A 15,568-nucleotide genomic window follows, 5' to 3' on the forward strand; every position below is an offset into this window, starting at 1 on the left:
TTTGGGGAAAATGGCCTATATCTTGGTCTCTGCAGCTGAAGAAATATTCTCTTTGCATTGTGTTGTCACTCACTGAGCACACTTGACTGGAGTTGTTGAGTGAGAAATGTTAAGCTGTTGTTTATTGTTTGTTAGATGGCACTGAACGAACCATCTGATTGGCTAACTAGACTTCCTGGTCATGACAGCAGCTGCACAGGTTGGGATGTGTTAGCCTGTCTGTTCAGTTCCCCTCCCCATCCTGCTGCATGTTGTGCCAGTGTCTTTTTAAAAAAATATATTTGTTTATTGGTCCTGAATCAGGTCTTTATCGTAGTTGTGGCACTCCCTGCAAGTTTTGTAGGCACTCTTCCTAGTACACTTGTGTCTTGGTTTTGTGCATCTGTGTCACTGCTGCAAAGGAAACAGCATGCATGTGGACGGGCTACAATGTAGAATAACATACTTAGGAAACTACCTTCTGTGACTAACATGACAACCTCTTCTAAAACTACCTTCTGTGAAGTCAGTCCCAAATGCTTGTGAAAATTAATATTGAACTACAACTCTCATAGCCGTTTTGGAAATTTTTGGAGCTGTGGCCTAAAAAATTAATATGTACAAGCTCCAGGTCAAGCATTTAGTCTCTCTAGCACAGCAGTCTGTTCTCACTGCCACCAACTCAGAAGGGTGCTAAGTAACAAGAGAGGTTTCCCTTCATCTGTTATTTGAATTTTCTAAATACAGTGGGGTCTCGACTTACGAACGGCTCGACATACGAACGTTTCGACTTACGAACCGCTCTCATAGGACTATATGGACTCGATTTACGAACTTAGATTCGAGTTACGAACTCTTTTTTCCCTTTTTTTAAAGCTAAGTCATCTTAGGTTAAAAGAAAAAAAGAAAAAATATCCCCCTCTAGTGGCAGAAGGCGGAATAGCAGCTTCCCATTAGTTTCTATGGACGAAAAGAGCAGATACGGATTAAATGGTTTTCAATGCATTCCTATGGGAAATGCGGATTCGACTTAAGAACTTTTCGACCTGAGAACTGCCTTCCAATACGGATTAAGTTCATAAGTCGAGACCCCACTGTAGAGTTTTCAGGGACTGAATTTGAGGCTTTTCTGCTTACAAAACACATTGCTCTGTCTTATCCAGATAGCCACTCTCTAGTTTTTGGGCTTGGCACTGACTGACCCTCTGCTTTCCTGCTTTTTTCAATCATAGAAGTTTGTTCCTTGGTATATTAAGAACTCCTCACATAATTGTTGAAAATGTTCTCGCAGACCTGTAGTGATGGAAAACTGACTTTGAAGAATTACTGTACCATTAGGATGATAGCTAGTTGGCACTCAGCTACCTGTATTTGGCTCTAGTTATGTTAAGAATGCTTTACAAAGGAATAGCCCATTTCTTCTACCCTAGCATTTTCTGATAACAAAGGCAGGATTGAAGGCCCTTGCCCTCATCCACACGGAGACAGGTGTCAGCATTTCTTAACACAAATCGTGGTTTTAGCAGAGTGATTCGCAGTCCAGGCAGTCCAGAAATAACTCACACACAGTCCAGCAGCATTTCCTTCAGCAACGTGTATTTACATCAGTATTCACAGCAGTCTGGCAGCATAACATGTAGAAGTAATCTTCAAGCAGGAAGAAGATACAACTGACTGTACAATTCACACACATATACAGAACCAATCAGATCACATATTGCATCATCCCTGAGTTGCATCAGCACTGCTGAGTCATCCTGACTCAGCTTTAACATACCTGATCATTATGGATTCTCATTAATACACTCCATTCTGCTCAGGCCTGTAATTTTCCTTGACAACAGGTTCATAGGCACACCCCCTCACTGAGGAGCATGGATTGCCCCCTACTCTGCAGTGCTCTCTGCACAGAGCCTGTTCCACTCCAGCTGAGCCACAGGGCTTGATGACTTTTGCTGGCCATGAGCTGTAAATGTAAGCTCCTCAAAGCAGGAGAAAAGTTGGACATCAAATGGCTCTTGCAAAGACACAGGAGTCAGTAATACATAGCTGACTGCATTTGCTATAAAGAGGAAGGGCTTCCATATCACTGGGTGTGAGGATTTTTAATGCTTTTAAAGGGACTGAACAGTTTTGATGGCATAGATGTGGAAGATAACCAAGCTTATCTAGTCCAATCTGCTGCCAATGCAGGAGATCCACTGCACTAGGAGAGCCGACCATCTCTGTTCTTTGTCAGTATTCTATATTAGTGTAGCATTAGAAATAGTTTCCCAAACTCATAAGCCTGTTCTCAGGCTACAGAAAGTGACAGGACGGGGTGTCAGTTTTGAGGGGACAAGAGAAGAATTGAGACAAATCTTTATCTCAGCAGCAGCAATAATGAAGGTCTTCCTGTTCTTTCCCAAGGCTGTTCTGTTTTGTTGTTGTTTTTTGCCAGTTGCAGCAACTTTGCTACACCGCCTGACAGCAAATGATTTTTGCACTTGTTCACAGTTACTAAGCCACCTTTTCATTCCCCCACCCCATTTACTGCCTTTGGGTTGCTGCTGTGTAATGAGCTGGGCCCTCGCCCATCTGTGTTCATTCCCCATATGGAAAAAGTCACATCTCAAGGATAGGAGCCTCCAGTTACCCATCTTCACTTAGGCAACTTCTACATAAAAAGATTTTGGGAGCACTGGAGCTGTTTGCACGTGCCAGCCACAAAGACATTGTTGGCCCATCACTAGTTTGTTCCAGGTGACAGACTCACGAGTTGTGGATAATGTAACTACTATTTCTTGCAATTATAGTTCAGTTCTTAAATTTCACAAGAAGTTGAGAAACTACTGCCTAAATGCAGCCTTTGAACTCATGTGGAGCATGTGTGGTTCTCTAGATGCTGTTGAACTGCAGTGCTGTTTAATCCTAGCCAACAGTGAGTAATGTTCAGTGTTGCAGTTCAACAGCATCGTATGAGTAAAAAACACATCCCCCATTCGTCTCCTTGAGCTTGATCTCTGGCTGAAGCAGACTTAAGAGCTGAATGCCATCTGGACAGATGCCATCTATAAGGATTCTGCAAGAAAGCAAAAGAAGTTATGCACTGACTTTACGTAATCCGTACATAGCAAATTTTCACCTTCTAGCTGAGCCAGGATGCTGCTTAGGAGTGGACGATTGGTTGGGGGAATATCTGCATTCGTTTTTCCACAACCAGGTTTGAAAAAGGACTTTAAATGGCTGGTGAAGTCTGTGTCTCCTCCTAGGTGGTCAGCAAGCTTGTTTAGTTTTATTTCCTCACAGTAAACTTTCAGGCATGTCAGAATGCCTATCGGCGGCATTTACATGCACAGAAAATTCTTCAGGTTGTCGATTGAACAGACAACTTGTATCTCATAGGTGTTGTTATAGCATGCGTATTCCAAACAAGCAAAGATCAACTAAAACACAAAGGACAAATTCAAATAGAACAGCCGGCTTTAAATGCAGATTTGATGTCAGGTAAAAAATGGTTAAATAAATGACTTAGCACTCAAAATACAAGAGAGTCTGTAACCAAACCAAAATGTTCAAAAATTACACAGTGAGCCTTTAGCAGACTGTACCATGGGGGATTCAAATTTGAGCAGCAGCAGAGTCCAAATCCCAAGAAATCTGAACAAACCAGCATTAGTTAGTATTCTTGAACCCAGTTTGATTTGAATCAGTCACTTGTATAGGTTTGTCCACGGCAAGGGAGGGTCGTTGTAGGCAACAAAGCAATACAACTTTTTGACATTGTTTTTTGCTTCCGTTTCAGGGTACTCTGTTTTGCCAGTGTAAAGGTTTTGTGGGCTAACATTTGTGATTATATACAGTGCTGGGGGGTGGGCAAACAATCTCCTAATTAGCATCCAACTGTTCTGTGTTCACAGGGGATGATGGAAAATCTGCTCACCGACGGCTGGAGGAATCCCTTGACAGTCTGCCACGGATTTTTGCCCCAGGGAGCTTGGCCAGCACTGCATTCTGAGAGGCACAGACTTCACATGCCACAGAATTTCAACTAAGTCACATAGCCAGCATTCAAACCAGTGTGTCACAGACTAAGGCAGCTCTTTGCCTCTCAGTATGCACACACATAGCAGTATCAGCACCACCAACATGCTGCCTTATGTGGATAATGCCTTTTTTCCTTAGCCACACTGGTTGCTGCACTCATGGGCACAAGGGCATTGAGAGTATCCCGTGTTTGTTGATTTTGAAAGAATGTGGGATTCTTGTTATTAGCCAGGACCAGGATTTCTGGTGGGGAAACAACAAAAGCTAGACATGGCAGATTGTCCTCAGGTCTAAAGACAATTTCTCATTCAAGAAAAATCTTTGAAAAGCTGTGTATGTTCAAAATCCTACTTTAGTTTGTTGTCATCTTACCATATTCTCCCATCTTCTGGGGTGGGGAATACTGCAGGAAATTGGGGCCAAGGTATATTCTGCTACTGACAGGGAACATTTCTGTCTTGGTTGTGTGAGGGAGAGAAATCAGAGAAGGGAATCTTCTTCCTTCTGGTGGGTGGGGGAAGGTTGTTTTTAGTTATGATGCTGTGGAAGACAGAAGCAATATGGATAAAGCAGAAGCTGCCACCGCTTGTGCTATTTTATTATTTTTATTGACATATTTTTGAGGAGACTGCAGATAAATGAAAGCAAAAAAGTCCCTTTTCTATAAAGTATCTATAAATGTATCTCTCTCTTTGTGTGTGCGTATACACACACAAAGAGATATATCTTGCACACACACAGAGAGAGAAAAGGTTTGGCTAATTTTGACTTTAAGCCTGAAATAAAAAGAAGCTTAAACCAAATGCATTAAGTCACTGTCATTTTGTGAAACCTGCTCTGGAGTTTTCCTGCCCATCAGGAAGGTGAGGTGTTGTGGTCAAAAGCTTCTTCGGTGAAGTCAAGTCAACCAACCATTCATTCACTCATTCATCTAAAATATTTTACCCTGTTTTTCTCCTTAAAAGGACCCAAAGCGGCTTACCTCACTAAAAGATACTATTTAAATCTAAGTATAAAAAATACTGAAAAGGATCAAATACCATACTTAAAAAAGGTAAACAAAACAACTACAAAACACATTTGAAGCAGTCAGGTACAAACACCCGTTTAAAAACCTCATTTAGGCAGCCCTGGAGCTTTGGGAGTCTTTTTTACCTACAAAAGAGGGAAGATGGGTGAAGCTTTTTTCAGAAGCAGACGGGGAACTTTGAGGACCACATAAACAATAGAATCATCTCATCCTTCCTGTAGTAGAAAAAATAAGATTATTTTCAACATATATACTGCTTGTTTATTTAAGAATATTTATCAACCACTTTAGAAATTTCAAATCAATGTAAAACAAGAATAAAAATATAAAAGACTACATGAGAAACAAGATGCAGCCTTTACAGTATATTGTTCATAAAAGAGGTGATAAGGTTCAAAACAGCTTATACTAGACAAATGAGCATACAAATGAGATACTGAAGTAAAAATCTTATGGAGATTAAAAAACTTGCTGGGAAAAAATCGATACTGTTTTAAAGTGTACTTCCGTTGGGATGCTACATGTATGTCATTGTGTCAGAACCAATTTAGCAGCAACTCTAATAAGGTTTTCCAAGGTACGTGAGATATTTTAAGAAGTGGTTTCATCAGTAATACCCAATCCCACAGTGAGTTTCCATGGCCAAGTGGGGAACTGAGCCCAGGTCTCGACTCCTCGGATGTCAATCTGTCCACTAACAACACTGGGTACAGTGTGATGCAATAGCAGATATGATGAGCCTACTGAGCTAAAGGGGGTGAACAGTGGCATTGAGCAGACATATGGAAGGAATGGGATTCTTCACACATCCTGATTCCATACTTCATGGATGTCTCCTAAAAACAGTGTCTTTTTCTCCCTACAAAAGCATAAAGATTAATTTTCTTTAAATGTTTTTAGAATACCTGATTCTATACCACTATTTAATCAGTGTTCCAATAAAAAACTGCCAGGAGCTGCATCTAAGCCATTAGGAAGTGACATAACATAATGTTAAGTTTTGCAAAGAAGTCAACGGCTTAGATATTTGGCTGCAGAACCAGAGGTTAGGCGTTCAATTCACACTGTGCCTCTTTGACAGGGGCTGGACTTGATGATCCACGGGGTCCCCTCCAGCTCTGCAGTTCTAAAATTATTGTTATTATATAATACAATACCTGGAATAGACAAAGTGTTCCTGTTAAAAGACGTAACACACAGTGACTTTTCTTGTGCCATCTCTTTCAAGCTACTATTCGTGTAACTATTACAAACCTGACACTCTGACCAAATGGCAGACAGATCCTCTTGAGTTACTACAGGTTTTCAAAGTCCTGCTGAGTCAGCAAAGCTTTCTATTTCCCTGGACACTTAGGAAATATATAAAGACTTATCCAGACCCAGCAAGGTTCTTCAGCAATACCTCTTTAGACACATAAACCTTACCTTATTTTCGGCAAAACAAGTTGTTTCTTAAGGAAATCGCAGGATCTAATTGTGTTAAGATAAACCAAAAAAAAGGGCACAGAAAATAAAAGAAGGATGTTCCTAGTGTATTACTCCTGAGCTGGCCATATCAAAATGCCCAAAAAACATAGGTTGAAGGTTCGTTCCCTTTACATAGAACAGGAAACCGGTGATGCTGTTATGTGCCGTCAAAGCAGGAACTGACTACAGTGATACTAATAGGGTTTCCAAGGTAAGTGGGACATTTAAGGAATGTTTTCACAAGTTCCATACTGCCACTGAGTTGGGGATTTGAGTCTTTATCTGGGTAACCTCTAGCCATTCATATATTTTGAATTTCAGCTCCTAAAAGGCCTTGCCAGCAGGGCCAACAGTGAAGGATGCATCTATAAAAAAAACTCAGCCAAGCTCCCTGAATAATTCTTATATAGAGTCGCTTCACTGCATATCCTTGAGTTTGTTTGCTACGTGACTGCTTTACTTTGCCTCCTTTAAAAGCTTGGTCTTACTTTGGTCCACTCCAATAACGTCTAATAACTTTTGAATTAGGCCTAATTCTCATTGAGATGTTAATCTTGTACATAGGCTGCAACACTTCTAGCCAAAGGTGGGCCACGTGATTTAGCACAGTGTACTGTATATATTAATAAGCTAGGTCTTATATTAATTTTTGCTCCAAAAAACACATTAGGGCTTATTTTCAGGCCAGGGCTTATTTTCGGGGAAACAGGGTAGCCAAAATTTTGTTTTCTCTAGTAACCCTCTGGCCTCAGCAAAATCAGCTTCCTGTGAATGCAAAAGTCAGTGTATCAACACTTCATAAACAACCTAAATACTGTCTACTACAATCCAATAGCAAATTTACATTAACTAATTACCTATCAGGGACCCAGTGTGTGGGGGGGCAGTGGACAGATTAATGGAACAGGACTCAATAGCCCTTTATAGTTCAGTGCCCCAGCTCTGCCATGGAAACTCACTGAAGGTGTGGAACTGGTAAAACCACTCCTTCAAATTATTCACTTCCCTCAAAAACCCTATCGAGGTCAGTGTAAATGAATTCTGACTTGATGACACATGTAATCAACGCTTTGGCAGCTCCTTCCCCGTGTTAATAATGCTATTGTCACTGGGAAATTTCATTACCTGTATCTGTAGCTCCTTTCACTTGATTGTTGCTTACCCCGACAATTGTGGACTCTATCGCCACTATCTTGTCTGTACGGAGCAATCATGGAAGCAGATTTGGTGAAATGCCAGTCACATTGCCATGTAGTTTACTTCTGAGATTGTAGCTCCATGTAAAGTAAATAGCAACAGGATTCTGGCCTTGTTAAATAAACCTGTGGCCTAAACACTGTGCTCTATGTGTCAAGGCTTCAGGCCTGGCTATGCGATGAACTTGGGTCGCCTTGGTAGATGACTTACACTGGGAACTGGACAGGGGTAGTGTATCCCTGTTGATTCTGATGGACCTCTCAGCAGCTTTTGATACCATCGACCATGGTATCCTTCTGGCCTGTCTCTCTCGAATGAGACTTGGAAGCACCACTTTATGGTGGATGCAATCCTTCCTAGAGGAGAAAACCTAGGTGATGCTGGGGGAATCCTATTTGACACTCTGGACAGTGCACTGCAGACTCTCTCAGGGTTCTGTTTGTTTCTCCTGTTATGTAATATCTGCATGAAACCACAGGAAGAGTTACAGTATATCACAGTACACCCCTCACATTTCATAAATACTTTAATATATATTTTTTGGTCTTGTCTGGATCAAGTTGAGGTTTATTGGGTGTTATCCGCATAGTGGTGACATGGAACTCTAAAACTCCTTATACAGCATATCACAGAAATGAGTACACCCCCTCACATTTCATAAATATTTTAGTATATATTTTCATGTGATAACACTGAAGAAATGACACTTGGCTACAATGCAGAGCAGTGAGTATACAGCTTGTATAACAGTGTAAATGTATTGTCCCCTCAAAATAACGCAACACACAGCCATTAATAGCTAAACTGCTGGCAACAAAAGTAAGTACAGTGGTGCCTCGCTTAACGATGAATCCGCATTGTGATGATATAGATAGGAAAAATCGCTTTGCGATGATCGGTAAGCTGTTTCACTTTCCGATTTTCGCATAGCGATGTTTTCCTAATAGCTGATCGGCAGTTCCAAAATGGCCACCGGGTAAAAAAAATGGCCGCCCGCTGTGTTTTCGTGCCGATTCCTTGCTTACCAGCCAGCGAAAATGGTGGCCGTATGGAGGATTTTCACATAACAGTGAGTTTTTTGCCCATAGGAATTCATTAAACAGGTTTTAATGTGTTCCTATGGGCTTTTTTATTTCGCATAGCGCCGAATCCACATAGCGACAATTTTTCCGGAATGGATTCTTGTCGCTATGCGGGGCTCCACTGTACATCCGTAAGTGACAATGTCCAAATTGGGCACAAAGTGTCAATATTTTGTGTGGCCACCATTATTTTCCAGCACTGCCTTAACCCTCTTGGGCATAAGAGTTCACCAGAGCTTCACAGGTTGCCACTGGAGTCCTCTTCCATTCCTCCATGACGACAACACAGAGCTGGTGGATGTTAGAGACCTTGCACACCTCCACCTTCTGTTTCAGGATGCCCCACAGATGCTCAATAGGGTTTAGGTCTAGAGACATGCTTGGCCAGTCCATTACCTTTACTCTCAGCTTCTTTAAGATAGTGGTCTTTTTGGAGGTGTGTTTGTGATCGTTATCATGTTGGACTACTGCCGTGCAGCCCAGTCTCCAAAGGGAGGTCATCATGTTCTGCTTCAGTATGTCACAGTACATGTTGCCATTCATGGTTCCCTCAATGAACTGTAGCTCCCCAGTGCTGGTAGCACTCATGCAGCTCCTGACCATGACACTCCCACCACCATCCGTGACTGTGGGCACGACACACTTGTCTTTGTACTCCTCACTTGGTAGCCACCACACACGCTTGACACCATCTGAACCAAATAAGTTTATCTTGGTCTCTTTGGACCAGAGAGCCATGGTTCCAGAAATCCATGTCCTTGGTCTGCTTGTCTGCAACAAACTGTATGCGGGCTTTCTTGTGCATCATCTTTAGAAAAGGCTTCCTTCTGGGATGACAGCTCTGGAGATCAATTTGATGCAGTGTGGGGCGTATGGTCTGAGCACTGACAGGATTACCCCCCAACCCCTTCAACCTCTGCAGCAATGCTGGCAGCACCTGTATGTCTATTTCCCAAAGCCAACCTTTGGATATGACACTAAGCATGGGCACTCAACTTCTTTTGTCAACCATGGCGAAGCATGTTCTGAGTGGACCTGTCCTGTTAAACTGCTGTATGGTCTTGGCCACCGTGCTGCAGCTCAGTTTCAGGGCTTTGGCAATCTCCTATAGCCTATACATCTTTATGTAGAGCAACAATTTGTTTTTTCCGATCCTCAGATCATTACCATGAGGTGCCATGTGGAACTTCCAGTGACCAGTCAAGAGAGTGAAAGCGATAACACCTGCTCCCCTTTCACATCTGGGACTTGTGACACTGACAGGTCTCATGACACCAGGGAGGGAAAACGGCTACTTGGGCCCAATTTAGACATTGTCACTTAGGGGGCGTACTCACTTTTGTTGCCAGCAGTTTAGACATTAATGGCTGTGTGTTGCGTTATTTTGAGGAGACAGAACATTTGCATTGTTATACAAGCTTTATACTCACTGCTCTACATTGTAGCCAAGTGTCATTTCTTCAGTGTTATCACATGAAAATATATACTAATATTTATGAAATGTGAGGGGGTGTACTCATTTCTGTGATATGCTGTATAAGGAGTTTTAGAGTTCCATGTCACCACTATGCGGATAACACCCAATAAACCTCAACTTGATCCAGACAAGACCAAGGTGCTCTTGGTCAGTAAAAAGGCAAATCAAGGAACAGGAATGCGGCTTCTGCTGGATGTGGTTACACTCCCTCTAAAAACACAGGTGCTTCTGGATTCATCTCTGAGCCTAGATGTCCAGGTTTCAGTGGTGGCCAGAAGTACATTTGCCAGCTACACCCATTCCTGGAGATCTGATCTGGCCACAGTGACACATGCTTCAGTTACATCCCAGCTGGATTACTGTAATGCACTGTACCTGAAGCTGCCCCTGGCAAGTGTCTGGAAACTTCATTGGGTCCAAAATGCAGCAGCCAGATTGCTAACTGGGATTGGTCATAGAGATCACATAATCCCTCTCTTACAGCGGTTCCACTGGCAGCTGATCCGTTTCCAGGGAAAATTCAAAGTTCTGGTTCTAATCTATAAAGCCCTAAAAATCTTGGGTCCAAGCTATCTCAAGGACCACATCTCCCTTTATGAGTGCGCCTGAGTGCTAAGATAATCAGGCCTTTCCCTCGGTCCCACCATCCTCACAGGTATGCTCAGTGGGGACATGGGAGATGGTCTTTTTTGTTGCCTCTCCCTAGTTAAAAGACAATATTTAAAACTAAAGACAGTAAGTATACAGATTACTGTTTTTAGCTTTAAGCATTGTTTTTTAATGATATAAGCCTCCTTGGGTCCTTTTTTAAGATGAAAGGCATGGTAAAATATTTTAAATAAATAAATTGTAAATAAGTTGACAGTGATCCAGAAAAATTCACACTGAATTAAATCTGTAAATTTTGAATATGACACAATAATCTTATTTTATATTTGTCATATTAGCGGATCCTACCAGTTGATTAAGGATGCTGGCCACCATGAAGCTGAAGATACATCAGCTGGGGCAGATGGTTTCTTCTGGAAAAATATCTCTCTGGGAGTTCCAAATGCACTTGTAGGAGGGGAAGTGCATATCTGGGTGTATATGTATGAGATTAAAGAGTTGACTATCAGGTGTCACACAGATCTCAAATAACAAGAAGCAACGGAAGATTAAAAAAAATAACAGCACAGAGGCAATATTTATTGAGATGATTTCAAGGGGAAAAGTTTTTTTCTTGTCTTTTGTTCTCGTGCTTTGAGAGCTATGCATAGTTCTAACTCAAATGTGAATTGCCTAAATGTATAACTACTGGATATAAGAAAAAGCAAACTAAGTTACTGCCTGAAGTATTAGAAGTGAGACTTCCTTTTTCCCAGCAGGGTGGATTACAATTACAATTTCTGCACATACAATATTTTTTAAGATACATGAGAACAGGACCTCAGTCCATCTCGTTGCCCTTTCTGATGAATAGTTTGTCATACCAATTTGTTTTCATTGTATCCTGCAGGTAGGACACATTTAGTGCCATATGAAATACACACCAGCTGCTTTCCACATCCTTCCAGCTTGAGGAATAAACTGCAGTTTTTGAAAGGCTGCAGATTGCACTTTAAATGTGTGATATTGTCATCTTTCTCTTATACAGGTCCTGTATCTAATAACCACGCAACAAATTTGTTGTTATGCTATTTGTTGTTTCAGCTTTTGTGCGATGCTATTCATCTTTATATCAAGGTTTTGCTAGGTTACTTTACAAAACACCTGGGAAAGTATTTAAAATGTATAAGTCTTCAACTGCAATGCGCCCATATGAGAAATACTCTCTTAAACAGGGGCACGCAGCTTATATGTCCTTTCTGTCCAGATAAGTTACTTTGGATTTAAGAACGTAAACGTCAAACTGCATGTGGTTACTGACACTAACAAAAAACAGTGTGGCGCAAAACAGTTCCTACACCTGACTTTTATCGACCTCTCAATCTGTCCTGAAGGGAATTTTCCTCCTGGGACAAACAGCATCCTCGCCAACACCACCTGAAGGAGGCGCCACCCTGCTTTAACAGCACACATTCCCTCCACGCCTTAAGCACCAGAGTCGCCCCACCCCCGCACCAGCCCAAGGCCGCGCCTCCCAGCGCAAGGTATATGACGTCAGAGCACCGCCCATTTTCACGTGGTCGCGGGCCATCAGAGAATTTCCATTTGAAGTTGGCGCCCAGCGAATCCTCCCATGGTGCCCCGCGCGGCCGCTTTCCCCGCTCCCCCCCTCCCTTCGCTCGGCTCCGGCGGTAGCGGCTGCCGGGCCTGCGCACGCGCACTGTCCTTCCCAGCCGCCATTTTGTGTCCAAAGCGACTGTGGAGCGATTAAACCGCGAGCTGGTGTTGGGCGCTGGCGGCGGCCGCTAGTGGCAGGGCAGCGGCTTGAGGAGCTCCGCAGGACCCGAACGGGGCGGGGTCCGGGGCTGCAAGGGCGGCCCGGAGGCGCCCCCGGGGCAGGTAAGCAGCTCGGGGGGTTTGCAGTCGCTTTCTCCGGCCTCTAGGTGTCACGATGGGGCTCGGGCTGGGACCCGCCGTGGCGCCGCTGATGGGGAGCGGGGCTTTGTCTCCCTCTACCGTCCCCACCGGCCTGATGCCGGCCTGGTACTGCCGCCCATCGGCCTCCCAGCGCAGCGCCGCTGCCGGAATCAAGACGGGCCTGGATAAAGACGGGGGGGGGTGCACAGTCTCGGGAGAGCGGCCTTGCCCAGCTCACCGCTGCCTTCACGGGCGTTGCCAACGGAGAAGGCCTCTGAGGCTGACCTGGTTTTTCATTTGACGAGGCCGCCATTATTGAAATGGCCCGCTTGGGTTTCCCCACCTCGCTACAGCCTCCTCCGCCTCAAACACCGCCCAACCCGCCTCGCGGCTTGGCGAGTCCCTGGATTTCGGGCCGCCGCCCCTATCCCCCCCTTTTTTTTTTGCTCGGCCCCGATCCTGCTGTCCCCTCCTGCCTCTTCGGGTTTCCTTATTGTTCCGCCTGATCGCGCCCGCGCCACGTCCGTTCTCGCCTGTCTTCGTCTCTTATTATTCTTTCTTTCCCCCCCCCCCGCCGGCCCGCCCGCCCCTATCCTCGTTTCCTCATACTCTACCGGCTGGCCGTTGGTGATTCCGTCCCCTTCTGCGCCCCGGGCCCGTCTCGCGCAGGCCGTCCTCGCTCGCCTACTCCCGCTGGCCGCCACCTCGCTGTGCGCGCTGCGGAGTGAGAGACGCTGCGAGCGCAAGATCGGGACTGGAGCTCCCTCTTGCAAGGCAGCCTGAGCTTGCAAGCGCCATGCAGGACAGGCGAGCGCCAGGCGGGGACGCCCGAGCTCGCTGGTCCGCCGCTCGGCCGCCTCCCCCGCCCGCCCGCCTTGGAAGAAGCAGGCGTCAGTTTACTTCTGGGCCTCGTTTCCCTCTATCTATGGTTGGAGAGCGAGCTCCCTGAGAGTTAAGTCTGTCGTCGGAGGGTTGGAGATCCGCTTCAAGATCGCGCTCATTAGATAATACCATGGCTGTGGTTGAGACCTTCTCCGATATCGGGATATTTCCCTATTATCCTTGCTTAGATACGACTTATTCACTTTTGGCATTTCCACATGCCTTCTAAGGTTTTCAGAAAAATTGGGCCACACAACTGAGGAAGCTGTAGGGATCTTATTTTGCCCATGCTGAGCTGGAAATTCGCAGTTTAGTAAGCAAGAATATGTCGTTATTTAAAATCAGGGATATCGCAGTATTGGTTCCCCCCCCCCCCATCAACATGCTGACAGGCAAGAACAGCTTATTAAGTAAGTGTAAAGCTCACAAGATCAGGTCATTAGAGGAAGTGGTTGCTATCATCTCTGTTCCTCCCCCCCCCCAAAAAAAAACAAGAGTGGGAAATGGTGAGTTGCCCAAAGCTTTACTGGTTAATCATAGTTGACCAAGAGTTAATAAGTTTTTCTAACCAATCACAGGTTAGCTACTTTTTCCTGATATGGGAAGGAGACATAGGAAGAAGCATAGGAAATCCCCTTTGCAGTTTTAATAGCTGGTGCCTGCTGTCTCTGATTTCTTGTTATTTTAATAAAAATAAAATAAATACTGTACTCCAGTGTTGCATGCTAGGGTGCCTGGAAGCAGTACTGTTTTGTGCTGTCTGCAGAATAGTGGGGAATTCTGATGGATGAAGCCTTAAATATAGTCTGCTGCGGTTAAGTTTGCTTTTTGTTTAGATTTACATTTTCACATAAATAATAGAAGTCATATAAGAAGATTCAGAAGCAGGTTTACTATACAGTGGTGGCTCGCTTAACGAGCACTTCATTTAACGAAGAATCTGTATAGCAATTATTTTTTTTGATCGCAAAAGCGATGATTTAAATGGTAAAAAATCGCTTTGCAGTGATCTGTAAGCTGTTTTGCTTACCAATTTTCGTATATTGGCGGTTCCAAAATGGCCACCGGGTAAATAAAATGGCCGCCCGCTGTGTTTTTGCCCGGATTCCTCGCTTACCTGGCAGCGAAAATGGCCTCTGTATGGAGGATTTTCACTTTAAGGTTTTAATGCATTCCTATGGGCTCTTTTTTCCCCGCATAGCGACGAATCCGTATAGCGATGATTTTTGCTGCACTGATTATCGTTGCTATGCGGGGCACCACTGTGGTTTATATTGCAACTTGTTGAGGCTGATGTTTCCATAGCTATTAGTGATAGCTATTACTGTTTCAACAGTATGGAAACTATACTAGGTCCCTTCAAAATATTATTCGGTAGTTATAATATTACAAAATTGCCGCTAACTGAAAACATCGCTATGCGATTTTAAAAAACCCATTGAAACGCATTGAAACCCCTTCAATGCGTTCCAATGGGGGGGAAACTTACCTTTAGGCTAAAATCCTCCATATGGTAGCCATTTTCGCTGCCCGGTAAGCGAGGAATCCGTCCCAGAAAAGAGCAGGTGGCCATTTTTTTTCCGGCTGCCATTTTGGAACCGCGATCAGCTGTTGGAAAAAATCGCTATGCGAAAATCGGTAAGCGAAACAGCTTACCGATCATCGCAAAGTGATTTTTTTAACATTCAAAACGTCATTTTGCGATTGCAAAAACCTAATCGCTATCCGGATTTGTCGTTAAACAGGGTACTCGTTAAGGAAGGCACCACTGTATAGTGATTTTCTGAGCTCTAGTTTGATTGTTTTCACCAAGTTGAAATCCCTTATACTGTATATCAGAAGTACAGTTCTAAAATACTGCTTGTTTGTGATTGGCCAGTTTCCTCATAACCACATGAACTTTTTTGTGTTTAACCCCATTTC

General features: G+C 43.8%; 3 protein-coding genes and 1 long non-coding RNA gene across 13 annotated transcripts in view; 3 read left to right on the forward strand and 1 right to left on the reverse strand.

Annotated features, from left to right (window-relative positions):
* The window catches only part of RIPOR1 (RHO family interacting cell polarization regulator 1), a 156,880-nt gene extending 152,072 nt beyond the window's left edge, over positions 1-4,808 (forward strand). For 6 of the 9 annotated variants that reach the window (XM_020811466.3, XM_078380363.1, XM_020811464.3 and 3 more), the window contains exon 22: positions 3,879-4,808. In XM_020811466.3, the coding sequence (XP_020667125.3) occupies positions 3,879-3,976 (98 nt within the window). In that variant the 3' untranslated portion in view covers positions 3,977-4,808. Of the gene's footprint in view, positions 1-135; positions 200-3,878 lie in introns of all 9 variants that reach the window. The other 3 variants (XM_078380364.1, XM_078380365.1, XM_020811468.3) reach the window with 1 other exon arrangement.
* CARMIL2 (capping protein regulator and myosin 1 linker 2) overlaps positions 1-15,568 on the forward strand; it is a 161,360-nt gene that overhangs the window by 9,675 nt on the left and 136,117 nt on the right. The window lies entirely within an intron of this gene.
* On the reverse strand, positions 2,038-13,499 carry LOC110088864 (uncharacterized). Of its 2 annotated transcripts, none has more exons than XR_012081279.2 (4): positions 13,378-13,499; positions 5,161-5,250; positions 4,378-4,545; positions 2,038-3,040 (listed from the first exon to the last, which is right to left on the reverse strand). It is a non-coding gene; the product is annotated as an uncharacterized LOC110088864 (long non-coding RNA). The 2 variants fall into 2 exon arrangements; XR_002302152.3 differs by lacking the exon at positions 13,378-13,499 and adding an exon at positions 7,910-8,047 and having other exon boundaries at positions 2,221-3,040.
* CTCF (CCCTC-binding factor) overlaps positions 12,607-15,568 on the forward strand; it is a 50,431-nt gene continuing 47,469 nt past the window's right edge. The window contains exon 1 of the mRNA XM_020811457.3: positions 12,607-12,745. The gene's annotated coding sequence lies outside the window, so the exon portion shown is untranslated. The remainder of the gene's footprint in view (positions 12,746-15,568) is intronic.

The sequence above is a fragment of the Pogona vitticeps genome, chromosome 10 (genome assembly GCF_051106095.1).
Source record: "Pogona vitticeps strain Pit_001003342236 chromosome 10, PviZW2.1, whole genome shotgun sequence".
NCBI classification, from domain to species: domain Eukaryota; kingdom Metazoa; phylum Chordata; class Lepidosauria; order Squamata; family Agamidae; genus Pogona; species Pogona vitticeps.